Source organism: Thamnophis elegans, chromosome 9, assembly GCF_009769535.1.
Source record: "Thamnophis elegans isolate rThaEle1 chromosome 9, rThaEle1.pri, whole genome shotgun sequence".
In the NCBI taxonomy this organism is placed as follows: domain Eukaryota; kingdom Metazoa; phylum Chordata; class Lepidosauria; order Squamata; family Colubridae; genus Thamnophis; species Thamnophis elegans.
Window position 1 is genome coordinate 56,534,532 of NC_045549.1, and position 19,296 is coordinate 56,553,827.

Here is a 19,296-nt window from a genome sequence, read left to right on the forward strand (position 1 = left end):
GAGTCCTAGTGGACCACCATTTAAATATGAGCCAGCAGTGTGCAGCAGCTGCCAAAAAAGCCAACACAGGTCTAGGCTGCATAAACAGAGGGATAGAATCAAGATTATGTGAAGTGTTAATACCACTTTATAATGCCTTGGTAAGGCCACACTTGGAATACTGCATTCAGTTTTGATGTAGAAAAGATTGGAGACTCTAGAAAGTGTGCAGAGAAGAGCAACAAAGATGATTAGGGACTGGAGAATAAAACACATGAAGAACAGTTGCAGGAACTTGGTATGTCTAGTTTAATGAAAAGAAGGACTAGGGGAGACATGATAGCAGTGTTCCAATATTTCAGGGGTTGCCACAAAGAAGAGGGAGTCAAGCTATTCTCCAAGGCACCTGAGGGTAGAATAAGAAGCGATGGGTGGAAACTAATCAAAGAGAGAAGCAACTTAGAACTGAGGAGAAATTTCCTGACAGTTAAAACAATTAATCAGTGGAATAATTTGCCTCCAGAAGTTGTGAATGCCCCAACACTGGAAGTCTTTAAGAAGACGTTGGATAGCCATTTGTCTGAAACGGTATAGGGTTTCCTGCCTAGGCAAGGGGGTTGGATTAGAAGATCTCCAAGGTCCCTTCCAACTCTGCTATTGTATTGTAGAAAAGTTTCTGGTTTCATCTTTATCTTTATTTTAAGAATTTTCTGCATTAAAATATGAATCTTACTCCAAAATTTCTTTGTTTTATTGCATGTCCACTATAAATGAAAAAAGATCATATCATTACGTTTACATTTCCAACATTAATTTGAAATACCTTTATACATTTTAAATAACTTATTGAGTGTTAAATACTAGCAATACAACATCTTATAAATTTTTTCTTTTAAATTATAGTTTAATGTGAATGTTAAAGCTTTTGTTCACATATTTTCCCATTGTTTAAGCATCAGATTATATCCAAAATTCTTTGCCCACTGAATCAAATAATGTTTTACATATTCACTTTGCAAATTTAGTTACAGTAATGTTTTATAAACCTTAGCAATAATATGTTCATCACTGTAAGTCCTTTTTAATATCATTCCAAAGAGGCACATAATTATTTTGAAACAATTTTATATGTGTTTATCAACAAGGTGATAACAGGAGCCAAGGTGGCGCAGTGGTTAAATGCAGCACTGCAGGCTACTGCTAGATCAGCAGGTCAGCGGTTCAAATCTCACCGGCTCAGGGTTGACTCAGCCTTCCATCCTTCCGAGGTGGGTAAAATGAGGACCCAGATTGTTGGGGGCAATATGCTGACTCTCTGTAAACCGCTTAGAGAGGCCTGAAAGGCCTATGAAGCGGTATATAAGTCTACTGCTATTGCTATTGCTATAACAAAGCCTCCAAGTATTTTACCTTTTTCTCAACCTTAAAACCCTTTTTAGTTAATATATCACTATCTTGAGATGACATATTTTTAATCAACATTGTTTTTTTTTTGTTCCTTGATTTTAAAAACCGCCAAAATCCCAAACTCATTTAATTTGCTCAACAAATATTCTGTGTTATTTTTTGGATCTTGCAAGAATATAACCAGATCATCAGCAAATGCCCTCAATTTATAAACTTCTCTCTTGATAGTTATATCCATTATTTTCTCATCTTGCCTCATATCTGTTGAAAACTTCTAACACCAAGGTAAATAGTAAAGGAGACAAAGGGTATCCTTGTCTCTTACCATTTTGAATTTCACCTGAGTTAGTTAAATCATCACTAATGATAATTTTTGCTTTCTGTGACATGCTCTGACTCCTTGAATAAAGTTCTCTCCAAAGTCCATTTCTTCTAGCACTTTAAACCCAATTTAAATTGTTAAAGACTTTCTCTGCATCTAAAAATATTAAAGCTGCCTGTTTCTCATTTTGATATTGTAAATATTCAATAATGTTCAATGCAATACTTACATTATCTCTTAGCTGTCTTTTTGGCAGGAAGCCTGATTGGTCTTCATGTATATATGCTTGTATAATCTTCTTTAGTCTTTCTGCCAAAATTGCAGCAAAGACAGTGGTGGGTTGCAGGCCGTATGCCCCGGTACGGGCGTACTGGCGCCTGCCGGGAGCACCGGGTACTGTTCCGGTATGGTGCTCCAGAGGGCCCACCGCTCGCCCGAGCTTACCTTGCACCGTACCGGTTGCAACGGGATCCGGAACCCACCACTGAGCAAAGAGTTTATAAAAAGGTAAAGATTCACCTGCTCATGTGTGCTAGTCATTTCTGGGTCTTGGGGCACTGCTCATCTCCGTTTTAAAGCCAAAGAGCCAGCGCTGTCCAAAGACAATTCCAGGGTCATGTGGCTGGGATGACTCATCGCCGAAGGCGCATGGAGCACTATTACCTTCCCACCAAAGTGGTCCTATTTTTCTACTTGCATTTTTATGTGTTTTCGAACTGCTAGGTTGGCATAAGCTGGGACAAGTCACGGGAGCTCACTAGGGATTCAAACTGCTGAACGGCCAACCTTCTGATCAACAATCTCAGCAGCTTAGCTGAGAATTTATAGTTCTTGTTTAATAATGAAATTGCTCTGTAATTCTTCATCTTTGTAACATCTTGACCCTCCTTCGGTAACAACACAATATTAGCTTCCTTCCACATTTTAGGTATCTTTCCTCTTTTAATGGTTGAATAAGTTCATCCGCAAAGCACTTATCGTATTGGCTCATAAGGCCATCTGGGCTTGAAGCTTTACCTGTTTTTATTTTTTAATGGCTTCTGATATCTCAACGGCAGTTATTGGATCATTCATAAGTTGTCTCTGAGTATGAGATAATTTAGGTAGCTGTTGTCTTAAAAGATATTTATATATTAGACATATCTAACTCCTGTCTTTTATACAAATTAGTATAAAAATCATGAAAAGACTTTTTGAGAAATTTGTTTTCTGTTATTATATTGCTGCCTTCAAAAATTTTCTCAATCATTCTCTTTTCCCTTTCCTTTCTTAATTTATATGCCAACCATCTCCCTGATTTATTTGCAAACTCAAAGTGTCTTTGTTTAGCGTACTTCAGTTTTGTTTCTATTTCTTATACTGTTAACATGGACGGTTGTAGCAGTTTAATTTCATGTAAAGTTTTAGAATTCGTCGGTGTCTTTTGCAATTTGATTTCTCTGTCTGATTTCATTCAGTATCTTTTGCGTCTTTCCTAGGATTTTTTCTTCTCTAAGCAATTATACTGTATAAAATAACTCCTCATAACAGCTTTACTAGCATCCCACACAGGCATTAAACTTGTCCCTTTACCTAAATTATTATCAAAGTATTTGTGTAATTTCATATAGGAATGGATTTCCAGAGGAAAAATTGCAGACTGCAGGAACTAGGAACACTATTCAGGTGACCCTGAGGACACAGATAAATTCAAGGAGCCTCTAAAAGGATGCAAATTATCAGCTGTCTGCAAGGAATATAATTCCTTCCATTCCTCACTATTCTGTCAGAGCTGAAGAAGCTTCTTGGATGAGAAGTGAAAAGTCTTCAAAAGAAAAAAACAAGAAAGTCCAGTTGCCTCCTGAAAAAACAGCTTTGGGATATTCGTGTAGTTTCTTTTTAGAATCTTTTACTATCATTTCCTTTTGAAAAATAGATTCATTTAATCTCCATCTGAAGTTCAAACTATTTCCTACTACTACCAAAAGCACTGAATTATGATCAGAAAAGGATTTAGGTAAAATATCTACTTTTAAAATCTTATTTGCAAGGTTTTTAGTTCATTTCATATCCTTGAAAAAGATTTGTCTTTCTGAAAAAAGGTGTATTCTCTGGAATAGCCATTTTTATACTCCATGAATCTTTTAGTGTTAAATTGTTGTTCATCTCAAAAAAGGTCTTTGGTAATTTATCCTGGAAATGTTTAAGTAGATTCAAAGTAGTAGATCCAAAACTGGTATAATTACTCAATTCAAATCCCCCAACACAAACTAATTTTCATTTGAAAAGGGTAATAATTGATCCATCAGATTCTTTTAAAAATCTTTTATCATCATTTGACCTGTACACGCCAATCACTATTGATTTTATTCCATTAAGTTCAATTTCCATGATTACAAATCTACCATGTTCATCTGCTATAAGTATTTTAGGTTTAAGTTGAGGCTTTATGTATAGAACAACTCCATTAATCTTTTTTAAACCAGCAGATATTTATTTATTTATTTATTTATTTATTACTTTATTCTTTATATCTTTGTATTGCCATTGGATATTAAGTTCTGACTGGTACATAATTTTAATTCCTTCTTTTACAAGTTACTGAAGTGCTTTTAGTGACATTATAACAAATGACTATGCCTTGTATTTTGCTCTGCTCCATTCAGTAGAGCACAATTCGTCTCAGTATCTTTGGTTATATGCAATTTCACCCTTGTACTGATCAGATTTAGGACCCTGATAATGTCAGGAAATTGGTCCTGATTCACATTTTGCCGGCATTCTATTAAATATTTTCAGACTTCGCTTTTAAGAATATGGATTAAGGATTCTATTTTGCATATATTGAGGGGAATGCAAAATAAGACATTCCATCTGTGTTTAGATCATTTTTTTTTGTTCCAGACCAAATTTATTCCTGTGAATTCCTTCCTTCTTTTACAGATCATTTGTGGGTATTGTTCCCTGATGTCTGCATGGTGATTGCATCAGAAGTTGCTGTTGATATTGTGAAACATGCTTTCATAACCAAATTCAATGACATCACAGCTGATGTAAGTATATACTTAAACATTTCCAAATGATTGGACCAAATCTGCTTTTAAGTTTTATAGAAGAAATGAGGGAAATATTACCTTGCCTTTCTCACCTGTGCATGAGTTACTCCCATTGATTAAAAATAGCTAAATATACCATACTTCTTTTTTTAATGGAATTGGATCTTACAAAATTAATTAATTATTATAGTTACACTTAGATTGGGGCTATTCCTAAAGGCAGGCTCCCTATGTTGAGTTCTTCCCACATCTTTGTACTATGGAGCAGTGTTTTCGAGAGCAGTGCTGGCTGGGAAATTCTGGGAGTTGGAAGTCCACATATCTTAAAGTTGCAAAGATTGAGAAACACCAAAATAGAGAACTATCTGCATATTAAAAACTTAAAAGCTAACTTGTAAACTTAACTGATAGCATAGGTTGGGGATAGGAAAAGACAGGGGTGATTATGTTGTTAAACATGGAAAAATAATCCAAGCTGATTATAGGAGAGAGATACAGCAATCGCTTGTTCCTTCTGCTCAGATTTACAGCTAAACTAACTTTTTTTGTCACCTTTTATTCGCTTATCTCTTGGTTCTGTTCTTCAGCAAGATTTTAATAAAGAACTCTGCCTAATATTAATACTTCTGTCCTCAACTTACAGACATAACTGAGCTAAAACATCACAAAATGGATCACCACATAACGCCAAATGTTATGAAGTTATTTGCAGTCATTATGTGATGATGCAAATAGCCATAATTATTGACCCATTCCAGGTGCCCAAAATGCAATCATGCAATCTGGGGGAGGAGGAGGAGGAGGGAAATTGGAACTTTGAATCTGGATCATAAGTAGCCTGGGGAGGTCTGTTGTAACTTTGAGCAGTTACTAAGTGATTGTCGTAAATTGAGAACTGCTATACTTTTTTTTGATTGATGGTTTTTTAAAATTGTATTTATCCCTTTATTTATCCTTTTAAACAAAATATATGTCTTTTGTTAGAAAATTGAAGTACAAAAGAAATAGGAAAAGGAAATGTTGAAGCACAAAGATGAAAAAGCAAGATGACACTGTATTTCAATTTATAAAAACCTAGTGAAAATGAGAAAAAAATAATTATCTACCTCTTTCTTTTTATTTGTATCCCCAAGCATGAACCACAGTTTAGACCAGTGATGGCGAACCTATGACACGCGTGTCAGTGCTGACACGCGTAGCCATTTGGGGTGACACGCACAGGATTTCATGCGATTCATCCTCGGCTCCTGCACGGCCGCCGAGGATGAAAGAATCTGTGCTGGAGGAACAGGGGGGGGGACGTGTGATCTCCCCCGCCCACACTCACTTACTGTATCGCCGCCGCCCCTTTCTGAGCGCAGGGGCTGCTGGTAAGGCGTGCGTGCCGTGCGCACACACGTCATCAGCGCGGCGAGGGAGGACCCGCAGGAGAGGAGCGCGGGAACAGTGCGCGCCTCTCTCCAGTCAGGCCGGCACAGAGAGTCTACTCCTGGGACTGTCGGTTACGACCGCACCACAGCAGGGAACAGCGGAGTGCCAACGGGAACTGTGAGCGCCATTAGCAGCAAATATTGGGGTGCCATGGACTTGTAATTGCCCACAATAACTGAGATAAGTGAGGGGGAGGTTGTGTTAGCTTGTTAGGCTAGTTAACCCCTAATTGGCTATCTATAATTCTATCTGCTGTCACTGGCCCACTGATGGAGCACCCAAAAAATAAAAAACAAAGGTTAAGTAAAGGGAGTGGTAGTGGCAGTGGCCGACCCTTTCAAGAGACATGGAGCGAGATGTATGGCATTATAGAAAAAAATGGCAGATCATTTTGCGTTCTATGTACTGAAACGGTAGTAAGCAGAACGTGGAATATAAATAGACATTTTGAAACTAATCATTCCCAGCTCTTGGAAAAAAGTGAGGATGAAAGGAGGGAATACATTTCCAGGAAGCTACACCTTTATAAGAGCCAATCTAACTCCATCCTTAAATTTATGAAAGGCTCTACAAATTTAAACTCTGCAAGTTTGAGCATTGCTCACTCCATAGCTCAGCATGCAAAAGCGCTTAACAAAGAAGTTACTAAGCAGGTATGTTAAATAATTTGTTTTTGGTTTATTAAATACAATTATATATTGCAATTATACATTTTTGTAGTTTAAACTATAAATTGCGCAAAATTATGTTTTTGTCGAAGTGACACACAACGCGAGTTATGCTCGATTTTTTGCCGATTTTTGACACACCACGCCAAAAAGGTTGCCCATCACTGGTTTAGACACTTACTAATTGTTGTTGGTTTCTATTTGAGTTCTAAAACATATGTCTAAATTTGCCTAGCTATGTAATATATTCCTATTGAAACTTTCATGATGGGTGTATATTGTCAATTTTAGCATTGCAGCTTATTGTTCCATTTTAGTTTCCCTGTCTAATAATGTATTCAACATATCTCTTTTTTGGTGCTGTGCTAGGTATATTCTTGCTGCAATCAATGTGTATTGTAATGTTTACTAAATCCTCAGTTTTGGCCTTTATTATATTATGGATACAGGAATTTGGCTTTTTGTGTTTGGTGCAATGCTTGGCATTTGGCTGCTCAGTGCCCCTCTTTTTCTGCATTTGAAGCATACGGTGGAGTGGCAGCATGGTGTTCTGACCCAGCCTTCTCGAGCCCCACTCAACAGCCTACTCCTGAGCAGAAACCCCTTTTTATTTAGAAAGGCAGGAATACAGCTGCATTCACTGACAAAGCTCCAGGTCACACATCCTTAGGTGATTCACAAGCCTTAGCAGTCTCTGAGTTCCCCCGCAAGGGGGAACACTTCAATTAACACTTCAATCCCAACACAAAGAGTCCTGACCAACCTGGATAGTGGCAAGGAAATCCTGGCAAGGAATCCGCTGCAGGGACATGTTCTGGAGTATGCATGATTGTCTCCGACAACCGCACCTCCCACAGACCCCTCCTTATATCCCAGCCAGGGAGGGGCTTAATGTCAGACCTGCTCCAACTTAGTCATTTTGGAAAGAAAGACTCTTGACTCCATTTGGTTGAAGTACAGGTTATTTTACTAATGTCAGGCGGTTGCAATGAAAGTAAAGCTAGAACTGAATATTCCCATGCAATGGTTACATTTTCCCCCTTTCCCTGGCCCTCCCCCCTTGACCAGTTCAACAGTGTCCAATAGTATTCCATTTTAATGTTTTGGAAACCACTTTGATGTTTGGTGCCTCTCAATGTAGTTTTGCATTCCATTCCCAGGCCACGTGTCCTTGGGGATTGACTTATTGTGGTTTGACACCTCTGGTTCTTGTCAGCTTCTCCTCCCCCCTCCTCTCCATTTGTCTTCCCCATCACAACCTGAGCTTAGCTTCCCCAAATTCCTTTTCCCCCTCCTTTTTGGTTTCTGGCAGGATGCCAGCGGAGCAAAGAAGCTGAAGATGGCAGCTTCAGATGACAATCTGACAGTAAAGTTTATTTCTTCATAAGAGCCTTTGTATTGTTTTTATTTTTCTACTGTGATATATTTAAAGTGTTCTTAAATTAAGTGTATCAGCAATGAATTCCCACCATACTTTCATAACAGCAGGGTATGGCTCCTCTGTCTTTAAACTACAAGATGACAAAATTCTGATAACACAAGCATTCTCCAACTTACCATTATTTTTAAAATTTATTTGAATTGTAACAGCTTACAAATAAACAAGAAGGAAAGTGGTTTTCTTTTTCATTGTGTTGTATGCCCTGTGGAAGGCAGGCTCACATCGAGGATGAGTTTGTTGCTGCTTTAAATGATTTAATAAAGGAACTTAGCAAATTCCCTAAAAGAATTTAATAAGTTTACATAATAATTGTTATGTAAATTTAATATGATATAATTCACATAATAATTACGTAGCATCTTTTAAAAATGTGGATGGCTTAATTTTCTCTCCCAAAGTTTTGAAAGCCATACTATTCCATATCCCCAAGATTTTTGATAGTGAACCTGAATTGGGTTTAGTGACAAAAACAGAATCTTATTTTGGGGCCTTATTTAAAAACTTGTACTATAGACCTCCCTAAATTTTAATCCAAATTTTCTATTTTAGTATAATCTTACAATATAATTTATGTACTCTAATTCCAACTATAATGACTTTGAAGCCTCGAAATGTTAGGGTCTGTCTGTACCTGGCAGGCTGGGGGAAGAGGCGCTGTTCACTGAAAGCGGGTTACAGAATGGTTATTTCTCTCTCTTCGTCAAATCACCCAGCTCATTTGTCCTATGTGTAGAAAGAGAAGATAAGAAAACCTACATTAAACGTCTGGGTGTTATTAGGGGCATGTCAAGCCCAAAAAAGGGTTTTGATCCCTGCCTGGAGCCCACAAACTTGGTTCTTGCATATTTCTTAGTTCCTTTGAGTGGATTATCTACACACTTCCTCATCTTCTATCCTCCTTTTAAGAACACAAACATATACCCCACCTATTATCCCTAGTCCAATTGAAGCAACCAAATAGTGTTATTTCCATCTGACTTAGGATTTTGATTACTGCAGATGCTGTCCCTGGCTACATGAATATTCAAAAGCAAACAGACTCAAGGGTTTTCATATGCACATTTATCTTTTCTCTCTAATAATAAGTGTCTGCTATTAATCTGTCAAATGACTAATAAAAGGATTTGCCTGTTTTCCTGTCCACAGGTTTACAGTGAATACAAAGCCAGCCTTGCCTTTGACTTTGTTAGCAGTCGGCAGAAAAATGTAAGTGTTGGCTTGTAGTTTTATACAAATCTTTTTTTAAAAAATTCAGTACTGAGAAATGTGCACATTTAATTAGATTTGCTTGCAATTTAATTTTACATTAGGAAGAAACTAGAAAAGTATTGCAATTGGAGAGATCATCATATGTAGATATGTAGATATAGATGAGCCGAGGTGGCGCAGTGGTTAAATGCAGCACTGCAGGCTACTTCAGCTGACTGCAGTTCTGCAGTTCGGCTGTTCAAATCTCACCGGCTCAGGGTTGACTCAGCCTTCCATCCTTCCGAGGTGAGTAAAATGAGGACCCGGATTGTTGGGGGCAATATGCTGACTCTGTAAACCACTTAGAGAGGGCTGAAAGCCCTATGAAGTGGTATATAAGTCTAACTGCTATTGCTATTGTTATATGTAACTTGGATCTCTGTGTGAAGTTGAACTTCCAAGGACATCCCTGTGGCCACAAGCACCTGATTTAATTTCCAGTATTCCTAGGAAATGCCTTTCACTTGCACTATTTATGTCATAATGAACTAAGAATAAAATATTATAGGAAGTAATTAAACCTAGTTTTAAAACCATTCAATGCTGTACCTGTTAATTTGTATGATCCATCCCAGGGCCTTCCATTAGATAATTTAGAAGTGTCAAAAATACTCCTAATGACAAAATGGACATATTTTTGTCACTTTTGTGGCAACAGTTATGGAAACAGATGGCCATTTACTTCTTCCAGTATTTACTTCAACTGCTCAGGGTGGCTTGCAGATTTATTGCTTCCTGATGCTCTCCCTTCAAAGTACTAACCCCATCAAATTTCCTTGGCTTTTTTCAGCCAAGTTCTGCCCCTGAACCACTAATATATGCTGATCAGTTGTGAACTGACTTTTAATTCTCTTTATGAGTTTGAATTTAAAGTAAATAAATTTGCAATATGTAATAATGTAAGGTAATAATATGTAATTTGCAATTCCGTAAACAGACTTCCAAGACTTCATAGTACTTCAATGTTTTGCCTGTTCCAGTGCTTTTTTCATAGTTTGCTCTCTGCTCTCTACCTTCAGGCATATACAGATTACAGTGACTCTGTATCCAGGAGAATGGGCTTTATTCCACTCCCACTGGCTGTTTTAGTAAGTCATGTTTTTCCCCACATAGTACCTAGTGAAAATTGCCCCAGGGGATCAAATAATATTTTCCTGAGCATGTTAGTTAATAAAAATAAAATAATATTGACTCTTATTTTAAAATTTGGATAACTCTATACTGTAATTTTGGACTTGGTGAACAAGATTTTCAGGTTAAATTGAGATGGCCCTCTGTCCTGGGTTAGAGTGTGGTTATTGTATATTATTGAAATAAAATTGTGTGCTTCTGCTATCTGTTAAAATAATTTAACATGGGGTATCTTAAATGTTAAATTATATTTAAAATAACTTAAACAATTTCAACTACACATTCATGCTGTCAGCATTCCAAATATCATGCAGAATTAAATCAGAGTCCAAGGCAGAGCTATCCTTAAAGTTCCAATTTAATAAGACAGACATGTTGGCACATCTGTGGAAATCCCAAATGTAAAGCTTCCTGGGATTCCACCCAGTTGAAAGTTCATGATCTTATCCCCACACCCATAAATCTATCACATGGTCCAATCTTCTTCACCCACACTGGCATTTCCACCCATCTAGTTCCGGTCAGATCAGAGGTGCAGAGACAAAAGATGACCTTGAGCTTCTAGAAAGGGACGACAACAATACATTCTACAACTCTACTCCTTACTATTCCCCCTCCCAATTACTACACTAATGAAATAGCATAGGAAAATAAAAGAGTGACAGGCCAAAGATCCCAAAAGGAATATAACTGCAGGTCTGACCCATGCCTTTTCAGAAATAATTAATAATAATAACTCAGAAGTAATTCCCTGTTATTTCTCTTTCTAGCTTATCAGAGTTGTTACAAGTTCTGTAAAAGTCCAAGGGGTCTTGTCCTATTCCTGTGTAATTCTTTTCTGTTGTGGGTAAGTGTAAATCAAATAATTGTGTAAAGCTTATCTGTAGGTATATCAGAATACCAAAACATGAAACATAAAAAGTTCTTACAATAAAGTTCCATTTTGTTATTAAGAATATATCAGCACCATAGAGTTGGTAATAAAATATTAAATACAAAGATTTAAGGTTTTACTATATAAATAAAATGTTTAGAACTAAAATTTCTTAATCGTGATTATTATTGCTTAATCACACAGGTTAAATATACTTTGTCCATTGAGCTTTTAAGAAAATATTTTTCATTAATTAAATACAATATGTGATGAAAAAGAGTATACAAAATTAGAAGAAAAAAAGAAAAGAAAAGCGTACAAGATATGTATACTTACAGACATACACATATTAATAAACTGATGCCATGATTTATTAGTCATCCATGATTGATCTAGAATAATCAATTCTGCAAACTGCTCAATAGTTGAAAGCCACATAGAACAGAATAGAACTCTCTATTGGCCAAATGTGATTGGACACACAAGGAATTTGTCTTTGGTGCATATGCTCTCAATGTAGATAAAAAGACAAGATACATTAGTCAAGAATCATAAAATTCTTGTTTTAAAAGATAAGATGTTTATGTCTCCAAGGTTGGACAATAAGTTCTTAATATGTTTATTTTCTCTTTCCAAAAGTCAACTACCACTTTAAAACATGCTTCCGATTTGCTTGTTTGTTTGTTTGTTTGTTTATTGAATTTTTGTGCCACCCATCTCTAGAAAGTTACATTTCTAAAGAGGGTAAAATGTATTTCACAGAAGTGTTGCCCACCATAACCTTTATTTTGAAAGCAAATGCTGCTACTTTTAATGGAATTAATTTTCCACTAATTACACTTGATGTCATAACTTGGTATCAGTGCCCAATTCATGATTTAGTTAAGATTTCCAGGCTTGGCAAACTATTGAAGAGGGAATTTCATGATGAATAATAATGGGAAATCATAAAATAAAACATTTTATCATCGTTAGCTCTTATCCAGCTGATTTGAACATGGCAGGTATAAACCTCTCTATTCTTGAGTGTGGAAATACAGGGAAAGTTGTGTGAATGCATGTTTGCCTGCCCTGCTGCCCCAACACACTCAATAATGCAGGGTATTGATGTTCGAATATGATGGTAATATACTGCATGATAATTATTGGGAGGCCTCCTTGAAGTTGGACTCAGTAGCATCTGCCTCCTCATCTTTAAGAACAGCACTGGTAGCTTGGTAGTGGTTCTTCATCTGCCTCAGCCAGCTTTTTGCAAAAAACAGGACCATTTGTCCACACAGCCTGGTCCAGGTAGTCAAACTCATCTGAAGCCCCTTCTTGGACGCACATCAAGTTCTTTACCAAAATGAATCCAGGCTCCCTGGCACAAATTTAATAAGTTTGTTCTACATTTCTAGTTAATGCACAGCAGATTAAAATAGTGTCTATGTGTTGTCCTAATAAACAGCTTGAGGAAGCCTCTGGGGGAGGTGAACCTACTCAGGCCATGATATCTAATCCTGTGCACTTATTGTTTTCAGTTTAATATCACTTAAGGTACTTAACAGCATTGTATTGCTGGGAAAGTCCTGCCATTATGTCAAAGAAGCAAACATGGAGGAGAAGTTGTTCAACCCACCTCCTTCCAGCACCCCAGGAAAATCTGGTGGCAAAGCACAGAGCAAGTACAAGTCTCCTCAAGGTAAGTAAAATGTCAAAATGCTGATTCCAGTATTAAATAGAGGCATGAGTGGTAGCATCTAAGGAGCTAAATCTGAATAGTTCTGAATAAAACCAGCTTTAGACTTTTTCCTCTTAAGAAGAATGAATTTTGCAGGGTTTGAAGTGCATATGAACCCTCAGCAGTCCTTTTATTGCTTCAGAGTCCTCAGATCACTCTACATACCGTGTTTCCCCGAAATTACAACATGTCCTGATAATGCCACATTTTTCTGGTGGTAAAAAATATAAGCCCTCCCCCGCAAATAACCCTCCTGGACATCCCTCCACCTCCAGCCAGGCAGAGCCTACCAGCCTCACGATGCCCTGGCCCAGCTCTCTCCGCAGAGCCAGGGGACTTCCGCCGCTGCCGCATGGCTTTTTCTGTGGCTTCCAAACTGACTCTTCCGGCAGTGGCCGCTCTGGGCGTACGCTCTATGGTTGTACTCTCTGCTGGCAGTTGGCCCACAATCACAGAGCATACGCCCAGAGTGGCGACTGCCAGAAGACTCAGTTTGGAAGACTCAGTTTGGAAGCCGCAGAAAAAGCCATGTGGCGGCGGCGGCAGCAGAGGTCCCCTGGCTCTGTGGAGAGAGTTGGGCCAGGGCATCGTGAGGCTGGGAAGCACGCGAGCAACAACGGAACAGCCGCTCACGCAACCCCCCTCTCCAGCCATGCAGAGCGCCATTCACTGCCATTTCCCAAGCCGCGGGAGCCGGGTGGCAGCGAACGGGCGCTCACGCGGCTTGGCAATACCCCTAGGTCATTGAACGGCGCTGTGCCCGGCTGGAAAGGGAGTTTGTCAGGTGGCTGCTCATGAGTGTGGTTGCTTCATGGCTGCTGTGTTGCGCTGACAGCACAACACAGCCATTCGCCCATGAGACTGTGCCCTGCTCACAAGAGAGCAGCCGCCCAGCAACCCCAAAACAATAAACCCTCCCCTCATAATAAGGCCCAAGCCATATTTTGTTTGTAAAAAGAAAATAAGACCCTGTCTTATTTTTGGGGAAACATGGTAGAAGTAAAAAGAACAATCTTGGTAGTCAGAATATCTTGATGAAGTCTCAATCAGTACAAACAGTAGCTAATTTTGTGCTGCTAGGAAGCATCAAAGAAGAATAACGGGTTTATTCCAAACTCTGAATAGAGTGACTCCACAATGAGTATTTCAACTACCTTGTGTTTTGATAAGGCAAATATTTCATAAATGTATCAGGTATACCATCATAGAGAATAGTGATAACACATACCTTCCTTACTTGCTTTTCACACAGGCATGCATGCAAAGAAGTAAGGTGATAGGTTACATGGCCCTACCTGTGACAGTAAAATTGGCCAAGGAAACAATTTTTAAGGGCAAGATTAAAATAAACATTAAAATCCCACCATAAAACAATGAAATACTCTCCGCCTGTTTTTTCATCTTTCTTTATACAAGCAGTCCTAAAAGTGAGCCCACTTAAAAAAACAAGTCAGAGCAATGCATTATTTTCAAAATCAGCCATGAACATTACAGCAGCCAATATAAAATGCCTTTCTCTGACAGTTGCATTAAGTTTTCTTCTTCATAAGGCAGACTTTTGCATTTTCAAAGCTCAATGAAACACAACTTTTTGCCATCTGCATTGTAAAAACTTCAGGGATAATATTCAGGATGCAGTTCAAAAGTCTAACTTCCCCATGGCACAGTTTTTAATATGAGTGTACAGCTTACCTGTCAAAGAAGCAGCAATTATTTTCTGAGTCCCAAAATGGTTTTCTGTCCCAAACATACTGTATTTTTTGGAGTATAAGGTGCACCTCCCCCCCCCCAAAAAAGAGGGTGAAAATCTGGGTGCGTCTTATACACTCAATACAGCATTTTTGGCCTCCCGAAACCCCACCCCCTTTGCAAAAATGGACGTGCAGAGGGTTTGGGAGGCCTGCAAAGTGCTCCTGGGGGGCTGGGGAGTGCAAAAACGAGCAATAAATGGGCCATTTTTTTGCTAATTTTTGCCCTCTCCCAGGAGCAGTCTACAAGCTTCCCAAAGCCTATGCATGCCGTTTTTGTGAAAAATGGGTCATTTTTTGCTCGTTTTTTGGGGGGGGCAGCCCCCAGGAGCACTTTGCAGACCTCTCAAACTCTCTGCAGGCCATGTTTTTCACAAAAAACTAGATGTGCAGAGGGTTTGGGAGGTCTGTAGAGTGCAAAAACGTTTTTAAAAAATTTACCTCTTCAAAATCTTAGTGCGTGTTATAGTCCGAAAAATATGGTAAGTAATTGCATGTTCTTTCTTTTCCCTTCCTCTCTTCAAGGGGCTCTAGCAAATGATAATTGTACCTTCCATTTGATTTGCTAATTTGCTTTTTCAGTTTTCACTGCAGGAATAAATAGATAATAAGTGATCTAGGAAACCAACAAAAAAGCAAGCTGCAAGAACAGTGTCACTTAAACAATCTCATTTGTTCCAAGATTGGAGTAAAAAGTGGTACCCCCAACTAATTTGGGGGAAAATGGCCCTTTCCTCCCATCATCTCTGATTGGAAAGTTTCCTATTTGATTAAAGACCACCAGCTTCAATAAGATGTAATTCTTTAATGTGATCTTTAAAGCTTTTCCAAATTAGTGATCATAATTATATGCTCTAATTGTAAAGGTCCCTTATTGAATGAACACATGTTTTATGCTGTCCTGTGCTAAGAGTTCCTATTGTTACGATAATGGAGACAAAGCTTCATCTTACATTTTTGTGTAATGAGTTGTTCTACCTGCTAAGGATACTCAAACCACATTCAAGACTTCACGTCATGAATGCCTATACGCCTTCATGCTTGCCTATTTATTGGCTGAAAGGTCTTACATGAATGGAATCATACATCATCAAAGAACCCAAAAATCAGACTTAGTATGGAACACTATCATTAGCAAACCAAAGAAAATGTATGACAAAGTAGTTTGAGTTGTCTTGTGTCTTCCCTGAGACAAGGTGCTTATATTGCACTGTTGCAGAAAACCCAATGAAAAGTGTGATGGCACCTTTGTATCAGATGAAGAAGACTGCAATCCATTTGTTAGTCTTGAAAATGCCATAAGGGTGTTTGTTGTTCTTGGATTCCCCTTTTTCCTCCCCTTTGAAATATATTTTATTGGTAGACACTGAACTAGAGTCTTTTTGAGTGGGTAGCTACAGTGATCTAAATAAAGACAACAAAATGAATTTGTGCTTATATTTTACACAGGACTTTCCACTGAGGAAGGCTTCTCTGATTCAGTGACCAGTCAGCCTGTGCAACCAAAGGAAAATGTAGCCCCCCAACTGGTGACAAGCCCCTCTGACCAATTTCTGACCACTCCTGACGGAGATGAGAAAGACATATGCCAAGACAGCGCAGAATCCAAATCCACGAAGAAAGATTTGTTGGAGATAGACAGGTTTACCATTTGTGGAAATCGAATTGACTAGCAGTCTGTGAGTGGGAGACTGAACAGTTGGAACAGAAAGGGCAGTCAGTGACAGACAGATGCCAAATAGGCATACCAATATTTATTTAAAACTTAAATTATCAACAACAAATCTATTGACAAGGGTGTAAGTTGGCTTGAAAAATGGATCAAGTGTCAGCTTTGTAACCTTGGTATTTTGAAAAATGATTTTTTTAAAAGAAGAAACCATTGACAGTTGGACAGAGCTGCAGTGTCGCTTTTCTGAAAAGTGACCTACCTTTAAAACCCTTTTCCTGTATGAATCTGTGCTTCCTTCACACTTCGTTTTGCCAGAGAATTTGGAACAGAGAATTTTGAAAAGTTCTTGAGAAGCACCTCTCTTCTTGCCATTTTTTCCCCGATTTACAGGAAAATAAATAATCAGGATAAACTTACCCCCAGGTGATGGCTCAAAATGCATTTCATCTAACTAAAATGGACCATCCTTTAAGATTTTCTATTAATTGTTTTCATCCTAAATCTTAAACTTTTAAATCGGAAATTGATCATAACAAGGAAAGAGTTGAAAGTTTGAAGGAACAAGAAGTCAGGAGCTTATCTTTGCTCTTCAGCATTTTAAGTATCAAGGTAGAAATCAGTAGGCTTCAGTTCCAGCTGCCAGCCTATTCACTGTGCAACTATTTTCTTTGCATTATATGTCAAACAACTGAAGATTATTTCTTTTTTTGCTTTGGCTGGAAAAGCTGCATGTTGCCAAAATGACAGACTCAAATAGATTTTCCTGAAAACCAGCTTTATGAAACTAGCGTTTTGAAATACGAAGCAGCTTCACTTGATGCGTATAGAGGAGTGCACAGAAGATTAAGACAAGAATTATGGTTCTTTTTAGCTCCACATATTTAAGAGCAAATTTATACTCAAGGTGCTCCTTTCTTCTCTATCCTCAATGCCTAAGGAACACAATGCAATATCAAGTGTCTTTTTTTTTTTTAAATAAAAAGCAAAATTGTGTGTGTTGAATAATAAGCAAATCTTTGGCAACTTACTTCTTAGCTGTTGCAGAGTGGCCAAAACAAATGTTTGAAGTCCAGAATACATTTATTATTTCCCCAAAGTTGAGAGGATGAATATGTGGGAATGGTATCCTGACAAGCAGGTTCCAAGAAAGAAGGCAGTATGGATAGTCAAGTGTTTCTAATAATTTTCTCCTCATGCTGCCAACCTCCTTTGACCAGCTTCTCAACTTAAGAGAACATTTTGGGAGAAATATAAAGCTTGAAGTTGAAGTTTACAAGATATTAATTTCATAAACGTACTGCTTCTGACAAATTTGATTCATTAAAATTAAATTCAGAACATTTGTTAAATCTTGTAATTTGATTTTATTTAAATGTAGCTGAAAGGAAGCTTGGAATGACCTTTTCCTTGTAAAACAATTATGTATGGATTTTATAATTGCATCTTGTGTGTCAAAATAAAAACTAAATTTTGTAGCCTTTGTTTACAAAAGAAAACAGCAACCACATATTCAAGACTCCCAGCTTTTTTGCTAGAATTTGAAGGATGAGGAAGCAAATTGAGTTTTACTTCAGATCCATCCATCCTCAAGTATTGTACACACTTATAGGAGATACAATTCTTCCAGCAGGAGCCTTAAAGATTGATGGGTTGTCCATGTTCATGTGGAAAATGCTGTTGGCAGGTTCATGTATCTCTGACTACAAAGAGGATCTGTATGTTCTCTTGTGCTGTTGAAGCTCTATATTTCTTGGCTAGAATCCTGGCTAAGGCCCTTTTGGTTTTATCGGATGCTAAAATTCTATTGGCATCAGTCTGTTGGGAAAATAAGCTGTTTTTAGCATTTCTTCGTTCTAAGAAAGCAAAAATTGACCTGAAATCTGTTGAACTAGACATAATTTCAACTAAAAAAAAATCTTAACACCCCCCCCCCCCCCGGTTCATTATGATATCCTACTTTTTTCCTCTATTTTGTATTCTTTTGATGATAGGATTTTGATTACACTTACTAGAATTGGTTCATTACCACCACCTAAGATTTTTATGCAGCATATATCTCATCAAACACAAATCAACTTTTAATCATTCAATATCCTCCCTCCCTCCCTCCCTCTCTCTCTCTCTCTCTATCTATCGCTTACACACACACACACACACACACACACACTTTAACAAAGCTTTGTTCTCAACTCAGAAAGTAGTAAATAAATACAATCTTATCTATTTAAACCAAATCCTGCAATACAACCAAATGCAGATATATTCATGAATCAAATAAATCTAGGAATTGATGAGAATAGAGTGAAATAACCAGACCTGCCTTTGAACTTTTTAAAGAGCATCAAGCCTTTACAGAAATGAAATTAATTAACTCAATTTAAGTCCCACCCAAGTCCAAACTGACTGTGAGCAGTGTACTATAAACAAAATAGAAAATACAATATGAATAGAAGACAATAGAATTTTACTGTGATTTTAAATGTACACTAATCAGCATACATTAAAGTGAAATTTCTTTGCATTCAGCTCTCAAAGGATAACCATTATGCAAATAGCCACATACACCAACATATATGACACACAGAACCATAACAGTCTAGTTCGAATGTATACATATACA

At 37.8% G+C, this 19,296-nt stretch overlaps 1 protein-coding gene across 2 annotated transcripts in view; it reads left to right on the forward strand.

Moving 5' to 3' along the window:
- The window catches only part of TAPT1 (transmembrane anterior posterior transformation 1), an 81,813-nt gene extending 62,725 nt beyond the window's left edge, over window positions 1-19,088 (forward strand). For both annotated transcript variants that reach the window (XM_032224456.1, XM_032224455.1), the window contains 6 exons: window positions 4,631-4,740; window positions 9,430-9,489; window positions 10,551-10,619; window positions 11,433-11,509; window positions 13,057-13,217; window positions 16,454-19,088. In XM_032224456.1, the coding sequence (XP_032080347.1) occupies window positions 4,631-4,740; window positions 9,430-9,489; window positions 10,551-10,619; window positions 11,433-11,509; window positions 13,057-13,217; window positions 16,454-16,677 (701 nt within the window). In that variant the 3' untranslated portion in view covers window positions 16,678-19,088. The remainder of the gene's footprint in view (window positions 1-4,630; window positions 4,741-9,429; window positions 9,490-10,550; window positions 10,620-11,432; window positions 11,510-13,056; window positions 13,218-16,453) is intronic.
- Window positions 19,089-19,296: the final 208 nt, after the last annotated feature.